The sequence below is a fragment of the Loxodonta africana genome, chromosome 9, assembly GCF_030014295.1.
Source record: "Loxodonta africana isolate mLoxAfr1 chromosome 9, mLoxAfr1.hap2, whole genome shotgun sequence".
Taxonomy (NCBI): Eukaryota; Metazoa; Chordata; class Mammalia; order Proboscidea; family Elephantidae; genus Loxodonta; species Loxodonta africana.
Genome location: NC_087350.1, coordinates 40,951,543 through 40,972,826, shown reverse-complemented (window position 1 = coordinate 40,972,826; position 21,284 = coordinate 40,951,543). Strand labels below are relative to the sequence as shown.

The 21,284-nt window shown below is 37.4% G+C and overlaps 1 protein-coding gene across 6 annotated transcripts in view; it reads left to right on the top strand.

The window, feature by feature from the left end:
• The window catches only part of SMC5 (structural maintenance of chromosomes 5), a 113,479-nt gene that overhangs the window by 73,580 nt on the left and 18,615 nt on the right, over window positions 1-21,284 (top strand). For 4 of the 6 annotated variants that reach the window (XR_010322970.1, XM_064291231.1, XM_064291230.1 and 1 more), the window contains 6 exons: window positions 1,133-1,256; window positions 1,695-1,817; window positions 17,129-17,254; window positions 20,068-20,112; window positions 20,535-20,630; window positions 21,103-21,207. Coding sequence is in view for 5 of the 6 variants with exons in the window: in XM_064291231.1 (XP_064147301.1) it covers window positions 1,133-1,256; window positions 1,695-1,817; window positions 17,129-17,254; window positions 20,068-20,112; window positions 20,535-20,630; window positions 21,103-21,207 (619 nt within the window). In the remaining variant the exon portion in view is untranslated. Of the gene's footprint in view, window positions 1-1,132; window positions 1,257-1,694; window positions 1,818-17,128; window positions 17,255-20,041; window positions 20,113-20,534; window positions 20,631-21,102; window positions 21,208-21,284 lie in introns of those variants that run through there. The other 2 variants (XM_064291232.1, XM_064291229.1) reach the window with 2 other exon arrangements.

The window sequence follows — 21,284 nt, the reverse complement described above, 5'->3', positions numbered from 1 at the left end:
TGTGCTCTGTTACATTAAAATCCATTAGACTTTAAATGGGTCTTTTACCCCATGAATGATTTTGTTACATCATGCACTGATCGTTTGGAAAATAGTGATTCACCAAGCCACATAGATCTTTTAATTGTGGATACATTAACATACACACACATACACATCGATCACCAATCTCATAAGAATAACCTTTAAGAATTAGTTCTTATAGACAGCCTTAGAGACTGATTCCTTCTCTGAGCCTTGGGTTTCCTTCTTTCTCTTTTGCTCCAGACAAGTAGAGACCAATAGTTGTATCTTAGATGGATGCTCGCATTTAAAACCCCAGATACAACTCACCAGACTAGGATGTAGAACATAAACTTTATGAACTATATTGCGTGAATTGACCAAATTGTCCCATGAGACTATGACCCTAAGTCTTCAAACCAAGAAAACTAATCCCATGAGGTGATTGGTTATGTCAAAGAAGTATCAGTTTCTTTGGCCCTCATTTGTTTTTTATGTATATATGAATACACACACACACATAAACACACACATGTATTTTGTTGTTGTAAAATAATATATAACATAGCATTTACCTAAACATCTTTTGTGTGTGTCTGTGTGCACATCCTGGTGGCATCAGTTCTTCGGTTAAGCTGTGTATGCTTCTCCCATAGTCAGTGCTGCCTCTTGCATCACCATAAGTAAAAAGTGACTGCTATCTATAGAATGAATCCCCCTCCCTCACCCCCACCCCTCGTAACCACCAGTGAACATTGGTCTCTCTCTATATGTAGTTGTTCTTGTGGTTTTATAAAATGAGATCTTACAGTATTTGTCCTTTTGTGATTGACTTATTTCTTCAGCATAATGTCCTTTAGATTCATCCATGTTCCAAGTTGTTCCAGGAACTCATCATTCTACACTGTTAGCACGAGCATTACCTAGACTGTACTGAGCACGCAGTATGTCTCAACAAATACTTTTTGATATTGACTGATTGCAGAAAATGATTGCTTAATATAGGAGCTCGCATTTGTACATCTAAGTAGCATTACTAAATAGCCCATAAAACTGCAGGTGGCCTAAGGATTTTGGCTGAATTTTTGTGTTTAACTGTGATTTCTGTATCACTTTGTGTTTCATACAGTTTAAAGCTAATGGAACAGGATACTTGCAACCTTGAAGAGGAAGAGCGAAAAGCAAGTACCAAAATCAAAGAAATAAATGTCCAAAAAGCAAAACTTGTTACTGAATTAACGAACCTAATAAAGGTAAGGCATTTAAAATTTTTTATTTATATATTTAATAGAAGGTAAATTAGACAAGATAGTAAAATCTTTAGAGGGCGTTGTTGGGGAGATTGGTCTCAGATAAGGTTTTTGATGTTTTATTTATATAAGCAAGAGATTTTTATCAGTAATTTCAGCTTGCTTCATTACTTGACATTTCCTATTATAGGTTAATACATAGGTTGAAAGTACTCATTAAGGCTGAATTATTTTATTCCAGGTGACTGCATACATAGGAAAACACTTTCTTTAAAAAATTCCTGTATAAGAAATAGTTATAAAAAGAAGATTTAAGAGAGGTGTCACGTTAGAAAAATGTTATTTTTTCATGGTTCATAATTTTGTTAAACAATTTCATTTCTCTTATTTCTAAAACATAGGTAGCATAGAAACTAAACTCTTCGGGGGTTTTATTCCTAGATTTGTACTTCTTTAAATATGCAAAAAGTAGATTTAATTCTTCAAAATACTACAGTTATCTCCGAGAAGAACAAATTAGAATCCGATTATATGGCTGCATCTTCACAACTGCGTCTAACAGAGGTAAGATTTTTGCCTTTATTCTTTATTTTGGGATTCTAGCCTCAAGACCAGTTTGAAAACATATTATGTTATCATCATCTGCAATATACAGTTTGTTGTTGTGTGCTATTTAACATACAAATTGGATGCATCCTGCCGATGAGGAGACAATACTTGAACCACTTTGTACTATGGATTTCATGCTGTTTAATCAGGGGATAGGTGTGGTAATCATCAAAAAAGAGAAATCAGAGTATCTGATGTAGTTACTGAAAACCGGAGTTATGTTATCCTACTTCCTCTCCTATTTATTGGAAAGGATTTTGGGAGATTAAAAAACTATGCCACTGTCACTACCATCTTGCTGTCTGCTTTCTTAATCCATATCAGTTATAGTCATTACTATTACCAAGTAGCAACTAAACCAAAAAACCAAACCAAACCCCTTGCTGTTGAGCTGATTCTGACTCATAGCAACCCTAAACGACAGAGTAGACAATTAGCCCCATAGGGTTTCTGAGGAACAGCTGATGGATTCCAACTGCCTGCCTTTTGGTTAGGAGCCTTAATGCTTAGCCACTGCACCACCAAAGCTAGTAGCAACTAGTAGCTTTAATTACAGGTTGTACATCCCATAAAGTAAACTGCAGATGAGCTCTAATTAACACTGAAGATTAGCCTAGTGTATAATTTGGTGATTTGATCTTCTGCAAATATTTTATCTATGAAATGATGATAAACATTGAAATCTGTGGGGTGGTGAGGAATGTGATATACTAAATTAACTTAAGACTTAAAGAAGAGCTGGCAGCAAGATGGTAGTGACAGTGGCATAGTTTTTTAACCTCCCCAAATCCTTTCCAATAAATAGGAGAGGAAGTAGGATTAACATAACAACCACCACTACCACCACCACAACAGAACCATGGACTAACACGTACAAGAAACCTAAGTTTCAGTTAATGGTGATGGCTGAACAACATGGTGAACATATATAATGTCACTAAACTGTACGTGTGAATATTGTTCAAATGACAAATGTTTTGTTACCTATGTATTTACTAGTACTACAATGAAAAAAAAAAAAAGAGAGGCTTTAGAGAAATGAACAAAATAAAAAACAAAAAACTAAGAGTCAGGGTATCTCAGCAAACTCCAAAATACAAGTGGTTACAGCCCAGTCAAATCAGCAACAGCAGCAAGACCAGCATGGTATCAGTAACTGTGGTAAGAAGCAGAAGGAAGACTTTACAGAACCCAGAAATCAGATCACTAGCAGGTATTCCCCTCTAAAGGGAGGAGACCCGTTGGTTGTAGAAAGCTCAGGAGACCAATTTGAGAGCAGCTGAAACTGGGAGGGGGCTTTGTAGACTCCAGAAAGGCTGAATAGTTAGTGCTGGGGTAGTCTGGGCCCTGTGAATTCTCAAACCAGCCAAAACTCCCTTGTGGTAAAAAGTCCCTTCCTGAGAAGAACTAGAACTACATGATGAAAGAGACAGTAAAATATGTGCTTTATAGTTATAAGTCTGTGTTGCGAAAGCACAACTCCTTGAAAATGGGAAAAGAAAACAGTATAAGTAAAATAGAATATACTTGCTGGTTGTCCTGTAGCTATAATCAGAAAACAGGATAGTACGCCAAATTAGATGCTTTGGGAAAGGAAGATGAGATGTTACTAGCCAGTGTCAATATTGTTTATAGTGGGGAGGCAATACTATCCCGAAAAAGATATTAAAGACATAAGGATATTAAATATTAAATAAGGTATATTCACAAAGGTAACTTGTCTAATTACCAAAGATCTGCAAAGAAAAGGGAAGGTACGATAAAACAGATCATACAGGTAAAGATTGCATATTTTATATACTTACGTATAAAGGGCATCAAAATAAATATGACATAAAACAGTGACACAGCTAAAACCAAAGACCAATCATAATCTTGTTATTAAATGTAAATGGACATAACATCTATAAAAAGAAAAAGATTTCCAGAATAAATTCCAACACTATACTGTGTGTAAAAGGTACGTCTAAAAGAAGGAGATTCAGAAAGGTTAAAAATAAAAGGATGGGCACAAAGGATCTTTTTTGGGATGGTGGAAATGTTCTAAAATTGGATTGTGGTGATGTGTACACAGTTCATTAAATTTGCAAACAATAATTGAATTGTACACTTAAAATGAGTGAATTTTGTGGTATGTAAATTGTAACTCAGTAAACCTACTAGGGAAACCCTGGTGGCATAGTAGTTAAGTGCTACGGCTGCTAACCAAAGGGTCAGCAGTTTGAATCCGCCAGGTGCTCCTTGGAAACTCTATGGGGCAGTTCTCTGTCCTATAGGGTCACTATGAGTCAGAATCGACTCGACGGCACTGGGTTTGGTTTTTGGTTTTTAAACCTACTAGAAATGTATGGACAAAGGCATACCAGGCAAACAGAGATAAAAAAGAAAGCTTGAATATCTCAGTATCCTGCTGTGGTGTGATTTCTAATATATTTGATAAGTGAAGCAGAGAAAAGTGTATATGTTATCGTTTTCCAAGAAAGGGTTGGGGTAAGTGATGGCTATGTCTGTATGTTTCCTTATACACCTTCCCTTCACTTATCAACTGTCTCGTTATCTGCAATTTCATAGTTAGAACAGTAGTAAAAAATGTACCATCCAGCTATTTTGTGTGTTAATGATATATGTCTGGCAGGAATGAATGCCGAGGTGTGAGGTGAGAGTAACGCAGGCTGTGATGGTTAAGGGTCATGTGTCAACTTGGCTGACTGTGATTCTCAGTGGTTTGGGCAGTTATGTAAGGTATAATTTGGCCATTATGTAATGATGTAGTCATCCTCCATTTTGTGATCTGATCTGGTCATCTTTTTTGCATAATGCCAATTTTACATAACAGTCTGATGTTTGAACCAAAGCATAGTGATAAGTGAGGAGAGGTTGTATTTTTAGAAATAAGCTAAAACCTTTTTTTTTTTTTCCTTATTTGCCAATAGCGGAGGGCAAGGACAGGGTTAGAAGCTCCATTCATCTAAACATTCAGGGTTTTTTTTTTCCTTTTTTGAACCATGTAACTGTTTTGCAAACACAACAAAATTAAAAATTTTTTAAAAGGCAAACTTTTAATGACAAAAGCAAAATGAAACATGTGAATCTGTATTTTGAGTTAGCAGCATAATCTCATCAAGAAAAATTCCAAGTAACTGTAAAACAAGCTAATTTGATTCTAAGGACAAAACAAATTGCAAAGAAAATCTTACACTCTGTTCAGTAATCATATTGCTAATAATATTTGTAGTATATTAATGGAATAAAGCAAATAATTATGTTAATGTCATTTGAACTAGGATTTTCAGTATGAGAAAATAAATTCAGGTATAAAACAAGTAATAAAAACCTTGGAATCTTAAATTTGAATTGGAAATATCAGAAGAACTCATAATGTATTTTTTCTAAAAGAGAAATGTATATGCATTTCCTAGCTCTGTCTACTGAGGAGACTCAGATGTGATCTCTAAATGTTATTTCCCACTAAAATGTCTTATTGGAAAAATGGCTGGTGACAGGTCTGGGGAAAGAAATGTGCAATGAAACCTGTGAGAGCCAGAACTCGACGGGACTGCCTTGGTTTTCCGGGACTCTCAAGTTTTCTGCCTTTGACAGGGTACTATCCTACCACTTTTCTGTTACTCTCTCATAGTGGAAAATATATGACTTTTCCTTCTCTAACAGGTTTCCGCCTTACACAAGTTCTGACTTTCGCAGGGTTTACTGTGTAAGATTAGCCTGGGTCATCTTGTCACATCAGAAAGCAAAGAAGTTATCAAAAACTACTTGGTTATTAACAGGACTCAGGAGCCACTTGGAGAACCTCCGATTGGCCAAAGATGAGCCAATTGTGGATTGAAACATATCAAAAAGGTCTAAATCCACAGATTCATAATGATAACTAAAAAATGTGTGGGTGTCAGTCACTTGTGAAGTATGTCAGGGAACTAGCTCATGATTTTTTAAAATGGTAAATAAATCTAGCATTTATCCTGCCTTTCCTATGTGAACTGTTACTTAAGGTAAATAAATAAGTGATGAGGGGAAGTTTCTTTTTAGAGAAGTATTCCAGCTAATAAATGAAGAAGGAATGGTAGTGTTAGAATATCACCATTTTGTGACTGCTAATGAATCAATAGATCGCATTAGTTGCGAAAATCACAAAAAGACAGCCAGATTTATGTGCATCCTGATAGATGGGCACACCACCACCTGTGAAATGTTTTTACCAAAAAATCAAATTTCAATCTGATTAAACCTCCTGTAACGGGGTTTCTCAACCTTGTCATTATTGACATTTTGGACTGGATAATTTTATGAGAGGCTGTCCTGTCCTGCCAGGTGCTCCTTGGAAACTCTATGGGGCAGTTCTACTCTGTCCTATAGGGTCGCTATGAGTCAGAATCGACTCGACGGCAGTGGGTTTGGTTTTTTTGTTGTTGTTGTTTTGGTCCTGGCCTGTGCACTGTAGAATGGTTAGCAGCGTTACTGGCATCCCTGGACAAAGACATTACAAGAAAGGAAGACACAGAACCAATGCCTCTCATGATCATAATAAAATATCTTAAGAAAATGTTAGTGAATCAGATCCATCCTGACTGAGTGAGTTTTGTTTTCACTGACCCTCTACCAAACAGGATGTCCTTTTCTAGCGGTTGCTCTTTCCTGATGATGTGTCCAAAGTAAGCAAGATGAAGTTCACCATCCTTGCTTCTAAGGAGCGTTCTGGTTGTATTTCTTCTAAGACTGATTTGTTCATTCTTCTGGCAGCCCACAGTATATTCATTATTCCTCGCCGACACCACAGTTTGAAGGCATCAATTCTTCTGTTTACCTTTTTCATTGCCCAGTTTTCACATGCATATGAGGCAGTTGAAAAGACCCTGGTTTGGGTCAAGTGTACCTTAGTCATCAAAGTGACATCTTTGCTTTTTAATGCTTTGAGGAGGTCCTTTGCACTCCATAGAGTTTTCTAGGCTGTGATTTTTTTTCCCCCTCAGATATAATCTTTATTAACAATTTGATGTATAATCTAATTTTTTCCTTTTCGTATGATATATTATCAGTATCTTAGGAGAACCTAATACAATAGAACTAATTCTGAAACTTTTTTCATATAATGAAACATAAAGATATATGTCAGTAGATATAAATCTTTTCATCCTTTTTTTTTTTTTCTTTTTATTGTACTTTAGGTGACTGTTTACAGAGCAAACTCACTTCTCATTAAACAGTTAATATACATATTGTTTTATGACAGTGGTTGCCAACCCCACAAAGTCAACACCCTCCTCTTCTTTTCCCCATTACCACGTTTCCTGTCCCCTCCTGCCTTCTCATCTTTGCCCCTGGGCTGGTATGCCCATTTAGTCTTGTTTTTTGTTTCATGGACCTATCTAATCTTTGGCTGAAGGGTGAACCTCAGGAGTGACTTCATTACTGAGCTAAAAGGATGTCCAGGGGCCATACTCTTGGGGTTTCTCCAGGCTTTGTAAGACCAGTAAGTCTGGTCTTTTTTTTTTTTTGGAGTTAGAATTTTGTTATACATTTTTTCTCCAGCTCTGTCTGTAACCCTCTATTGTGATCCCTGTCAGAGCGGTCGGTGGTGGTAGCCATACACCATGTAGTTGTACTGGACTCAGCCTGGTGGAGGCCATGGTAGTTGTGGTCCATTAGTCCTTGGGACTAATCTTTCCATTGTGTCTTTGGTTTTCTTCATTCTCCCTTGCTCCAGATGAGGTGAGACCAGTGGAGTATCTTAGAAGGCCACTCACAAACTTCTTAGACCCCGGACGCTACTTACCAAAGTATAGTTGTCCTAGTCATCTAGTTCTACCATAACAGAAATACCACAAGTGCTTGGCTTTAACAAAGAGAAATTTATTTGCTCACAGTCTAGCAGGTTACAAGTCCAAATTCAGGGCGTCAGCTCCAAGGGAAGGCTTTCTCTCTGTTGGCTCTGGAGGAAGGTCCTTGTCCTCAATCTTTCACTGGTCGAGGAGCTTCTCAGGAGCAGGGACCCTGTGTCCAAATGAAGTACTCCACTCCTGATTCTGCTTCCTTGGTGGTATGAGGTCCCCAACTCTCTGCTTGCTTCCCTTTCCTTTCATTTCTTGAGAGATAAAAGGTGGTACAGGCCACACCCCAGGGAAACTCCCTTTTGGATCAGGGAGGTGACCTGAGTAATCTTTTTAACCACAGGCAGAGATTATGGTTTATAACACATAGGAAAATCACAAAATGGAGGACACCTACACGTGGCCTAACCAAGCTGATACATGTTTTGGGGGGACATAGTTCAATCCATTACAACAGTGTAGAACATTTTCTTTATAACCTATGTTACGCCATTTGAGCTAGATGTTCCCCGAGACCATGGTCCCCACAGCTAGGCTGTAATCTTTGCAGGAACGGATCACTAGGTATTTCTCCTACAGAGCCTCTGGGTGGGTTGAACCTCCGGCAATTCAGTTAGCAGCCGAGTACTTAACCATTACACCACAAGGGCTCCTTATTAGTCGGTAGGGAAGTGCAAACTAAAGCTATAATGAGATACTACCAGAGACCCACTGGAATGGCTAAAATTTAAAAAGACTGATCATACCAAGTACTGGTGAGGATGTAAAAAAAAATTTTTTTTTTTTTTACGCTACTAGTGGGTATTTAATGTGTACAACCACTTGGGAAGAAATTTGACAGCTTCTTAAGTGCTAAACATGCACCTGCCATACGATCCAACCAATCCTCTCCTAGTATTTACCCAAGAGATGTGAAAACATATATCCATGTGTAGCAGCTTTCATTGTAATAGCTAAAAAGCTGGCAACAACCTAAATGTCCACTGGTAGTTGAATAGATAAACAACTTGTGGTGTATCCGCACAATGGAATACTACTCAGCTGTTTAAAAAGGAATTAAGTACTGGTACACGAAACAACATGAATGAATCTCAAAGCATTCAACCAGAGTGAAAATGTCAGACAAAACAAAAAAAGAGTACACATTATATGATTCGATTTATATAAAATTCTTTAAAACGCAGACTGCTTAGTTACAGAAAGCAAAGCATTGGTTTCCTGGGAAAGGTACAGTTGGATGGATTCCAGAAGGGTACAGAAGGACGCAGAGAAGCTTTGGAGGGTGATAGATAGGTTTGTTATCTTGATCATGGTGATATATTTGCATGTATATATTTGTCAAAACTTAAAAAATCGTATACTTTAAATATTTACAGTGTCATTTTAAAACATTTTTTAAGTATCGAATTATAAACATAGAAGAATATGAAGAGTAACAGCAAACATTGGTGTGTCTGTTATCTCTTTTTAACAAATGTTGACATTTTGCCATATATGTTGCAGATTTGTAACTTACCTGATACACCAAGTCCCCCTTCTGTCTCTACCCATTCTTCAACTTCCCTAGAAGGTACCGTTTTGGCAGTGATACGTATCAGAGTAGAGTAGCAGCTACATTATTCTGAAACCGGCTTCCTCAAACCTTCTGGCTTCCTCAAAAAGCTTATGGCTAGGAATAGAAGATAAGAATTTTGTTAGCAGATAAGGAGCTTGGAGCATGCAAGCACAAACACATGTAGCCAAAGTGAGCCGAAGGTCAGGCTTGAGATGGTAGAATTGGTTAGTTCACTTTGAGCAAAAACCAGAGGCTTGAAAGACAGGAAAGTCCCCTCTCCCTCCCCTTCCTGCCACCAAAAAAAAAAAAAAGATGGAGGAGAGGAAGGCAGCAAGGGTAGCGATGGCCATTCTGAATATGTCAAAGGGATCCAGCAAAAAGAAACCAAACGTGGGACCTAACCAGAGGTTGAGGGTGGACTGATGGATGTGGAACTAGCTACTAAAGCAGAGCCTCATCAGCACTTAATTTCATGAGGGTGTGATTCTATTAGTAAATAATTGTAGAGCCTGTGCTAAAGTTACCTCACTGAACATGCCTATGAACCCAGTTGTTCAGCGTAGGAAGTGGTATTACAGAAGAGGTTTCATGAGGAATTTGACCCATTGTGCAGATACTGTATGGAGCTTTAAGTCTAATCACACAGTATAATATTTAATCCTGTTTTATTTTTAAATCAAACGTTTATGGTTTCGTCATATGTACAGAAGTATATCATCAAATCATGATGGCTTTGGAGTAAACTCTCTCTCAAAACTTCAGCCACACTTGATACAGTGAGAGATACTCTTCCAGCAGCCTTAGTTTAAATAGATATATTTAAATGAGGTACGAACTGATAAGGTGCTCTCTGTTACATGTATTAGAAGTATTAGTATTTTGAATGGAGCCGACTGCTGTGGTTCTGGAGGGAGGGAAGGTTTCTTGGGAGGAGGTTTTGTTTTCAATCCTTGAATCACTAATTAATTCTTTACAAAGATAGCCACATAATACTGACCAGTGAAATAATCTCTGATTAGCTGCTTCTCCCTCGAGATTTGTTATCTAGAAACAATGTCCACTCAGTTTTCAGCCTCTTAACAAATTCTCCTGTGTCTAAACCAAAGTATTACAGCACATTTACAGTTACAGTTCCTATAATTAAATACTCATCTTTGTTATCTAGAAAACATAAATAGCCAAAGTAACTCTTTATGTATTATTTTGATTATATTTCAATAATGCTAATTTCTCAGCTCATTTGCTTAAAGTTAATTGGAGAAACTTAACATACTTTGGTTCTCTTTTTGCCCTTGTTCGTTCTTTCCCCTGACCTTTGCCCCAGTTCAGACATTACCGCATCCTGAATATCCATAGTTCTTTCTGCTTCCTCAACTGCCACCTACGTCTAGGCACTTAAGACCTCATTGTTGTCGCCTCACTTTTTACCAGAGTTGTACTCATTCAGCTACCAAAAAAAAAAAAATTGTTTTAATTTATCATTTTAATCATATTCTGCTGCTTAGAAATCTACAGTGTTCTCTGTTATTTATCATACATGATCCAAAGCTCTCTAGTAGTCTTCTCATATCTACTCCCAACCCCAGTCTTTTTTTAACCTTGATTGACTGTTCCAGCATGGTCTTCTTACCATTGCTTATTATTAGCTTTGTTTTTTTTCCTATATTGTTTTCCTCACCTTTGCCAGTCCAAATTCCCTGTACTTTCAAAACTAGAGCACCTCCCCCCTCACACACACAACTTTTCCCATCCTAATCTTACTTAATACTACCCCTGACTTTATTTTACATTTTCTCAGCAGTATTCTGTAACATTGTGTTTTCTTTATTCATATGTTGATATGGAAGATCTTAAATGCTTTTTATTTATAATTGTTTTACCAGCCCTATTGTAAGATCCTTGGAGAGAGTGGGCCTATCTTTTATTTTTGCGCTGTATATTTGATAAACGTTTGAGGCTGACTGACCATACTTACCGGCCACACACTTTAAATATCAAGAATGATGAGTCAAAAAAGAATATATAGGAGATTTTAGGTGTGTGGTAGTTCACTTTCTCTTATACTTGCTCGTTTGTTCTCACATTTGTCATTTACTTGCACATGCTATTATCTGTTCTCCTTGCTGTCCTACTTCATCTGAACCAGGGAGAAATTATTTATTTTGTCCCTTTGGACACATGCATATTACCCTAAGGAGCCATTAGTACCACTTCTGGTTTTGTTCTTTACCTGGATCGTGAAAATAAGTTCATAAAAGATTGACACAAGATTAGAGCAAGGATAATATTCATGAAAAGCCAAACGACCCTATAGGACAGAGTAGAACTGCCCCATAGGGTTTCCAGGGAGTGGCTGGTGGATTCGAGCTGCCGAACTTTTGGTTGGTAGCCGATCACTTAACCACTGTGCCACCAGGGCTCCTGCATTCATGAAGGAGTGTTTTAAAAAAAAAACAAAACCTGTTGCGGTCTACTCAATTCCAACTCATAGGGACCCTATAGGACAGAGTAGAACTTCCCCACAGGGTTTCCAAGGCTGTAAATCTTTACAGAAGCAGACTGCCACATCTTTCTCCCTGGAGCAGCTGGTGGGTTTGAACAGCCGACCTTTCAATTATCAGCCGAGCTCTTTAAACACTGCGACACCAGGGCCCCTTATGAAGGAACTTAGGGTTGGCTGACCACTGTGGAGTTTGATACTTCCTCAAATTTTTGGAAGGCAAATAGGGTAGCAGAGTTTCCAGACTTACAAACATCCCCAGAGAAAGGCAAATGGTTTGTGAGCCACAGTTTAGTAATTATGTCACTAACTTCTGGAATATTTTTAGGACAGTTAAGTAAGCTGCCAGAGGTAAACAGATCTACGTGATTTTTGATCTTCAGCAGGTGCCCAGCCACTCCAAGCTTATCCTTAACTGCAGCTATGTTAGGATACTTACCTAACTTTCAGTCATTGAATGTAATAATGCGTATCAAGATGCCTGATGTACTGCCTACCATGAAGCCAATGCTTCCTTTAAAAACAAATTTATATCAGGATTAATAGTAGTTGTAAGAGTTGGAAATTTTTTTCCAGTACAACTAGATGGTGCCCGGCTGTCACCACTGACTGCTTTCACAGGGATCATAATAGAGGGTCTCAGACAGAGCTGGAGAAAAATGTAGAACAAATTCCAACTCAAAAAGAAAGACCGGACTTGCTGGCCTGACAGAGACTGGAGAAACCCTGAGAGTATGGTCCCCGGATGCACCTTCAGCTCAGCAATGAGGCTACTCCTGAGGTTCACCCTTCAGCCAAAAATTGAATAGTCCCATGGAACAAAACAACACTAAAAGGGTGCACCAGTCCTGGGTCAGGGACTAGAAGGTAGGAGGGAATAGGACAGCTGGTAATAGGGAACCCAGGGTTGAGAAGGGAGAGTGTTGCATGTCGTGAGTTTGTTAACCAGTGTCATACAGTAGTTTGTGTACTGTTTGATGAGAAACTAGTTTGTTCTGTAAACCTTCATCTAAAGTTCAATTAAAGGAAAAAAAAGAGTTGGAAATTTTTTAATATATTTGTTTGTCCTAACACTAAGGAAATAATTTTGTGCTTTTAATCCAGCCTTCTCTCTTCTGCCTACCTGCTTACCACTCTCCCACAAAGAAAGCAGTTTTCGGAGGAGACATTTTAACTCAAATGATGTATATGTAATTTTGAAGAAAAGAAAATTATTTAACAAGTAAATAGTATTTATTATTTTGGTAAAATATATATAACAAAATATTTGCCATCTTAACCATTTTTAAGTGTACAATTCAGTGACATTAATTATATATACCATATTGTGTAACCATCACCACTAACCGTTTTCAAATGTTTTTTATCCCCCTAAACAGAAACTCAGTACCCTTTAAGCAATAACTCTCCATTTCCCCCCAGCCTTTGGTAACCACTAATAAAAGTTTTGTCTCTATGCATTTGTCTACAATTAAATAGTGTTATTGCCATTGCTCATTGTTTACAATTAGATTTATTGGAATAGAACTCCTAATCTTGTGTATTAAAAAGTCAATTAAGACCAATGATTTCTGCATTTCAAATTGAAGTCGACAATTAAAAAATACAAAAATAAATAATTTCATATTTGGAAATCTGTATTCTTTCTGATATGTTTTAAAACTTGTAGTTAACATTTGAATTTGAAATCACATTGGAATGAAATTTGATGCTTATATTTGTATGAAAGGAAAAGTGAAGAAATGTTAATTTCCAGCTAATGTAGTAAAAGTTTATGCTACCTCGTACTTATTAATTCCTTTCATATAGAAGATGGTTTTCATATTGTTTGGCTCTTATTAAATAGAATATTTGTGGCAGTAAATAATTTCATGGGCAAAGTGCTATTTAATGAATTCTGTAGATAATTATAATTTCTTCCACTAGAGGGCTCTCTTAGAAAGGCTTTTTCTTATTTAATGTCAAGGTTTTTCTGCAGAAACCCTGGTGGTGTAGTGGTTAAGAGCTAACCAAAAGACCGGCAGTTCAGATCCACCTGGCCCTCCTTGGAATCCCTGTGGTGCAGTTCTGCTCTGTCCTATAGGGCCTCTATGAGTCAGAATCAACTCAACAGCAACGGATTGGTTTTTGTTTTCCATGACAGCTGAACTTTTTCAAAATGAATTTCGGAAAAGAAATAGTACTTACTAATTTCTCCCAGAATATATACTTACAATTTAAACTTTTTTGAGATGTTGGTGAGGGATATTTTGTAAATTTTGCATCTTTGTCCCTCTTATAGCTTATATAGATAGAATATTTTCTATTCTTTATTAATTGTTAAAGGCTAGACTCTATTTTTTTTTTAGACTCTAAGTAAAAATGTAAATAAAGCCTTTTTCTCTAGCTTGACTTTACAATATTACCTTATATAACTGTACTCCCCCCCCCCCAAATAAATAAAAGCTCAGCAAGAATTGTGGTGTAGAAAGAAAAAAAAAAATGTGCTATTTGAAGACATGTGTCACCAACACGTATGTAGAGAAAGAACATTTTCTCATATAGTTGACTCAACATATGCCACTAAACAGAAGGAAACTATTGAATGAGGTTTTTTCCTCCTAAGCCTAGGGCCCTAAACAGTCAACTCAAGAATATTTCTTTCTCTTCATGTTCTAATATTTTAGCAGAGTTTAGAGGAATAGGGAACAAGAATAGAAGACATTAGGAGTGTTTAGTTTCTGTCCTTGTTTTTTATATTTGCCTAAGTATAGTGGACCCTAGAGAGAAAAGTAGGGTTGAGTAGAAGTCTTTAATCTTTTTTTTTACCCCCTCAGGTTGTAGTAACTGAGGGATTAATTTAAGGAAACCAGAGTACTAAGTGATTCGTACACTCACTCCTCACTTATTGAAATAGTTAGGTCCCAAAGACCTGGTCATTATGCAAAAATTGGTGTTATGCAAAAATGGAGGATGACTATATCATTATATAACTGCCAAAATATGTCATTATGTAACTGCCAGATTACATTATTACGTAACTGCCAAGCCACTGAGAATCAGGGCCAAGCCAGGTTGACCCATATCCTTAACCATCACAGCCAGTATTATTCTTGCCTTGCATCTTGGCATTCATTACTGCCAGGTGTATGTCGTTAATGTGTGAAATAGTTGGATGGTACATTTTTTAATGTGACATGTCAGACAATGAAGATAGTGAATGAGGAGTAAATATATAAAGGATTGGTTGTATTTTCAGTTCAGTCCAGTTTATATCCTTTTACTTACCATAACTATTGTCTTGGTTTAATTTACCCTCATGCTGTATGCATAAAAATCACCAGATATTCAGGCCTTGGTCCCGGAGATGTTAATGGAATAGTTCTGGTATATGGCTAGAGTATTAATAATGTTTTAACAATATCCATCCCCTACCTGGTGTTTTTGTGCAAATTAAAGTTTGAGGTTTAATGGAAAGAGCAAACTAGACCTGTTTTCTTTCTTAGAGTAGTCACCTGCTAGTTCTCGTACCTTGGGCAAGCTACTTAATATCACTGAGCCACATCTAAGAGAAGAGATTATACCATTCTTTAAGATTGTTACAGGGATTAAACTAATTATATACCAAAGAAACCAAATCAGTTGCCATCAAATCTGTCCCAATTCATGGCAATCCCACGTGTGTCAGAGTAGAACTGTGCTCCATAGGGTTTTCAATGGCTGATTTTTCAGAAGTAAGATCAATAAAGGCAGACCTTTCTTCTGAGTTGCTTCTGGGTGGACTTGAACCTCCAGCGTTTTGGTTAGCAACCATAACTGTTTGACCACCCAGGGACTCCAATTATGTGTGTTATTGTTAGGTGCCATCGAGTCAGTTCTGACTCATAGCAACCCTGTGTACAACAGAATGAAGCACTGGCCAGTCCTGCACCATCCTCACAGTCGTTGTTATGCTTAACCCCACTGTTGCAACCATCTTGTTGAGAGTTTTCCTCTTTTTCGCTGACCCTCTACTTTACCAAGTATGATGTCCTTCTCCATGGACTGTTCCCTCCTGAGAACATGTCCAAAGTTTGTAGGGACACAGTCTCGCCATCCTTGCTTCTAAGGAGCATTCTGGTTGTACTTCTTCTGAGACAGATTTATTCATTCTTTTGGCGGTCTGTGGTATATTCAGTATTCTTCTCCCTTGGACCAATTATGTATGGGATAGTGGTTATAGCAATGCTTGGCCCACAGGACGCATTCAGTAAATCAGATGTCCTCCTCATTACACATGAAACTTTTGCCATCTGGCCCTTGCCCACCTTTCCACCCTAATCTTTTATGTCCTTACAAATACCTCTGTTCCAACCAAATACTAGGTTACTTGTTTCCAAAATAGTGGGTCTTTGAGGCTTCTGTGCCTTTACATTCGTAACCACCTGTCCTTGGAATGCATTCTGCTGCCTCTCCTTTAGTAATGTCTTACTTGTCCATTAAGACTAATCAGTTATCATACCTTCCATGATGAGTACCTTACCTTCGTGCCTTCCCTGCCCCATCACACATACTCTTCATTTCACTCCTTCCAGTCTGCTCCTACTGAGAGGCACCATGCCATGATGAAAAGAGCATGTGTTCTATAAGCATACGTGGATGTCAACCCTGACAGCCTCTTAGTAAATGTGAACGTGAATAAGTTGATTAATTTCTCTCAGTCCCTTTTGTTTTTAATGCACAAGATGGGGACAGTATTGCTGTCCAGTGTTATTGTGAGAAATAAAGGGTATAATGTAAGTGAAGTACCTAACCCACGGCCTAGCACATAGTAAGTATTCATTCAGTAGTAGCTGTTCCTGTTACGGTAATGATTTATGTATCTCTCTCCTTCACCTTTCTCTATTCAGTGTACAGTATAATATTGGCACTTAATAGGTTCTCAGTACTTGTTTGGTGAAGGAACGAATGATTCCATGAATAAATGATAACTATATGAAAGACAATTGGAAAACTATCAAACATGATTTAAAGGTTCCACCCACATTTGAGTGCTGTTTTTTAACAGGAAGCCTACGTACTATGTATTTCAAATTTTATTAGAGTATGATTTTATATATAGCTAAGTTAAACCAATTCAGAAAAAGACAATTAAATTTAAATTTCAGAGCATTTTTTTTTCTTATGAATTAGAGAGATGCCAGGCTATTAATGTGCTGATATAAAGTTTAAGTTCACATTTAACCTGTATAATGAAGGCTCTCATGATTTGAGATACGGTTTCAGATGATTTGTTTATCATAATCAAATTCCATTAATTTATTTGACATAATGTGGTGGTTTAATAAAACAGCCCTCTGATTGAATGGGAACATTCAAACTTTCAAAATATTTCTTTTTCTTGTAATAGCAAAATTTCATTGAATTGGATGAAAATAGGCAGAGACTATTGCAGAAATGCAAGGAACTCATGAAGAGAGCTAGGCAAGTATGTAACCTCAGTGCAGAGCAGACCGTTCCTCAGGAATACCAGACAGTAAGTATAAAGTGTATATACTGCTTCACTTACCATGTTGAACACATGCTTTTTAAGCCTGCAGTGTGCTAGACATCGTAATCGGCTGTGAAAAACATGCTGTGCCATGAAAAGCATGGGATTTTTTCCCCCGTTTTTAAACTGAATATATATATATATATGTATATATAAAATCTTGTTCAATGGATTTCCTCTACTATATTCAAACTCAGGCTTAATCAGTCTTATTGCGTAGTACTAAAATTCTTGGAACATGTGTTAACTTACAAGGTTGTTAGTACAGTAACATTCACTCTTCTAATAAAAGTGGGTTTTTTTTCCCCCAAGCTACCTTTAAGGGGTAGAGTTATAGTTTTTCTACAAGATGGGATGTTGTTTTTCATGGACACATAGTTCCAGTAATTGGCATATTAGAAATAGGAACCAGAGTTTATATTTAGAAAAAGAAAGTTGAAATAAAAACGTTTTCCTAGAAATTGGGGTATTTAATTGGGGCTCAGTGGAAGCTGAATCTTCAGGGCTGGCATCTGCCAATAAGGAAAGGTGCAAAGAGCCTTTGTTTATTTCTGTTTTATTTTATATGCTTACAAAACACTGAGTTAGTAAAATGAGAAATGCTACCCTATAATCTAAGTTTCCCCATAATAATGACATAGCCCTATGACCCTCAGCTTTATCTGACAGGTTGGGATGATACCGTGCCTATGTACCTACTCTCAGAATGATGTCAAAATGAGAAAATAAATAGAAAATGAATTTTTAAGTATCATATTTGTATTTTTTTTTAATCCTTAATTTCAAACGTTACCTATTACAGTAGATAACAACATGTCTACTAACTGTATAAACAGAAGCCCTGGTGGTGTAGTGGTTAAGTGCTACGGCTGCTAACCAAAAGGTCGGCAGTACGAATCCACCATGCTCCTTGGAAACCCTATGGGACAGTTCTGCTGTGTCCTATAGGGTCACTATGAGTCAGAATCGACTCAATGGCGATGTTTTTTTTTTTTTTTTTTGGTAACTATAAACAGAACTGGAAAATGACTATTTGGATTATAATTTTCAAACCCTCAAAAGCTTTATTCCATGATAGCAGACATAGAGACAACAGAAAATGACTTTGATTATTTGGGTACATAGGAGTCATTTAGTAGATATTGTAAAACAAGTTGAGGCATTTGTTTCTAAGTACATACCAGAACTTCTCCAAAAATACATTGTGCTATCATGAAGTAAGTAAATATGAGTACAATATCTATACTCTTTCTTTCAGAAAGTAGCATGATTCAATCCTTCATAAGTTACACTTTAGAAAGGAACAAAATTAGAAGATAATTCATATATTCGTTCACTAAAAGTGTATTTATTACCTTCTGTATCAAACATTGAACAAGACAGATATACTTCCTTCTTCATTGAAACTTATATTGTAGTTTAGAGGGTGAGGCAGACAAAAAAAAAAAAATCAAGCAAATAGATAATGTCCGGTGGTGAGAGGTTCTAAAAAGAAAAATAAAACAAGGTAAGGGAATAGAGTGACGGGTGGCAGGGTGGTGAGGGACGGCTTCTGTGAGAGGATGCTACCGTAGATGAATACTGATTGGAGAGAAGAAATTAGTGAGGATTCGAGGGGAAAGTATTCCAGGCAGAGGGAACAGTACAAAGCCCCTGAAAGCAGAAGTATGTGTGGCGTATTTGGGAATAGAAAGAAACTCAGTGGATCTAAAAATCTAACTGGCAAAAGCAAAATCAGGTAGGGTCTTATAGACCATACAAGCAGTTTGGGTTCTGTTCTTTTTGAGATGGAGAATTTTAAGCAGAGGAATGATGTGACTAATCTCAGTTATCAAAAAAAGCACTCTAGCTGCTATGTGAAGAGTAGAGTAGGAGTGTAAGAGTGAAAGCAAGGAGATCATTTAGAAGGTTACTGCTTCGGGCCAGGCAGGAGGTTATAGTGACTTGGCTTAGGGTGGCAGCCGTAGAGAGAGAAGTTGACAGCTTTGGGGTATCTTTTAATGACAGAGCCAGCAGGACTTGCTGATGGATTTGAGGTGAAGGGTAAGAGAGAACTCCTAAATTTTTCACCTGAGCAAATGCTGATACCATTTACTGAAATGGAGAAGATCAGATGAGAAATAGATTTGCTCAAAGGGGTACGGAGGTGAGTGAAATGAGGATTTTTGTTTCACCAGCTAGTGGTGCAATGGTTAAGAGCTCAGCCGCTAACCAGCTAATGGTGCAATGGTTAAGAGCTCAGCCGCTAACCAAAAGGTCAGCAGTTCAAATCCACCAGCTGCTCCTTGGAAACCTTATTGGGCAGTTCTCTGTACCGAAGGTCGCTGTGAGTTGGAATCGGCTGGACAGCAGCTGATTTGGCTTGGTTTGTTAGAGTCAAGTGGAGACATCAGGTAAGTGTTGGCACAAGAGTTTAGAGCTCAGCAGAGAAGTCAGAGATTCAGCGAAACATACATTACTTACCCCCCCAAAAGAAAAAAATTTGAGAGTAAGTTATCATAATACAGTGTTTAAAGATCTTTTTCAGGATTTCAAGACTCATTTTGTAGCTTGTAGTATATGGACTTTGCAGGTTGTGCTAGGCAAAATGGTATACTGCTTGCCTCCCTTCATAGGAAAGTGTCTGCTCTAATTTGTCTCTGTGGCATGAATTCCGAAGATAGTGCTGTGGTAAAATTCTGTCAGAGTAATTGGATTCTTAGGATGCTTTTGTACTTCTTCATAATTATAGTGTAAAGTTCTAACTTCTTGCTCTCTTTCAATGCCCCACATATTCTGGACCCATTCTACCAATTCAGCAAGTACCCACCATTCCAAATGGACACAACTCCTCACTCCCCATGGTATGCAGTGCTCATACTTTTTTCCAAACTCCTATTCCCTCTTCTCTGCTTTTCCCTAGCCATTTGCTTTAAGGCCCAGAACTGAATTCTAGGTCTCTGAATTCTCTTAACTCTCCTGTAGCATGAACTGATACTTCCTTTCTCTGAATTCCCATAGCCTATATGATGTGTACAGTTATTTTAATATTCAGGCATCAATACACTACCTTAAAGTGTTATCAAGTGTGTACATTTTGTTGTTTCTTAAAGTGTAAGCTTTTTGAAGGCAAAAAACCCTGTTTATGATTCCTTTGTATTGTTGTTGTGTGCTAGCATGCTGTTGATCACATAGTAGCTACTCAGCAGATTCTTTTTCATTTAGCCATTTGGATCTGTTTTTACTATACTATCAGTAACGATGGACAAACTTTTTTCTCCTTTAGGCCTTCCAAGATCTTCCCAACACACTGGATGAAATTGATGCTTTATTAACTGAAGAAAGATCAAGAGCATCTTGCTTCACAGGACTAAATCCTACAGTATGCCTCCTTCCCTATTCTCAGTCTGCAACAATCCCTACCACCGCCTCTCCGCACACACACACACACACACACACACACACACACACACACACACAGTTCCCTCCAGTACTTGCCTCCCACTCTGTACCAGAGCTCTTGGTAATAATAAGCTAGGCAGCAGGAACAATGTGCTTTAAATGCCAGATTCTGAATCTATTAGAATTTTAAGTAGATTCTTCCTAAGGAACACAGTGTTCTGTGCCTTTTCTTTATAAAAAGAATAGTTGGGCTAACCTGGAATACTGCAGTGTCTAATAGTTTTTCAAGGATACAGAAATGCCATTTTCAGTGTGTTAGAAGGACATGAATTAATTGCATACAAACAGTGCAGCACAATTGGCATTTTCAGTTAAGGTTTTAATTGATGCAAAATTTTATCCTTTGGTAGATTTATCTTAATTTTTTTATTTTTATTTTTTTTCCCTGCCAGGTTGTTGAGGAATACACAAAAAGAGAAGAAGAAATAGAACAGTTAACTGAGGAACTAAAGAGAAAGAAAGTTGAACTGGATAAATATAGGGAAAACATTTCACAGGTAATTGTTTAATTTTTATCTTTTTTTTAATCATACGCTTATCATTAATGATATGAGAATATAGACTAATGTAAAAT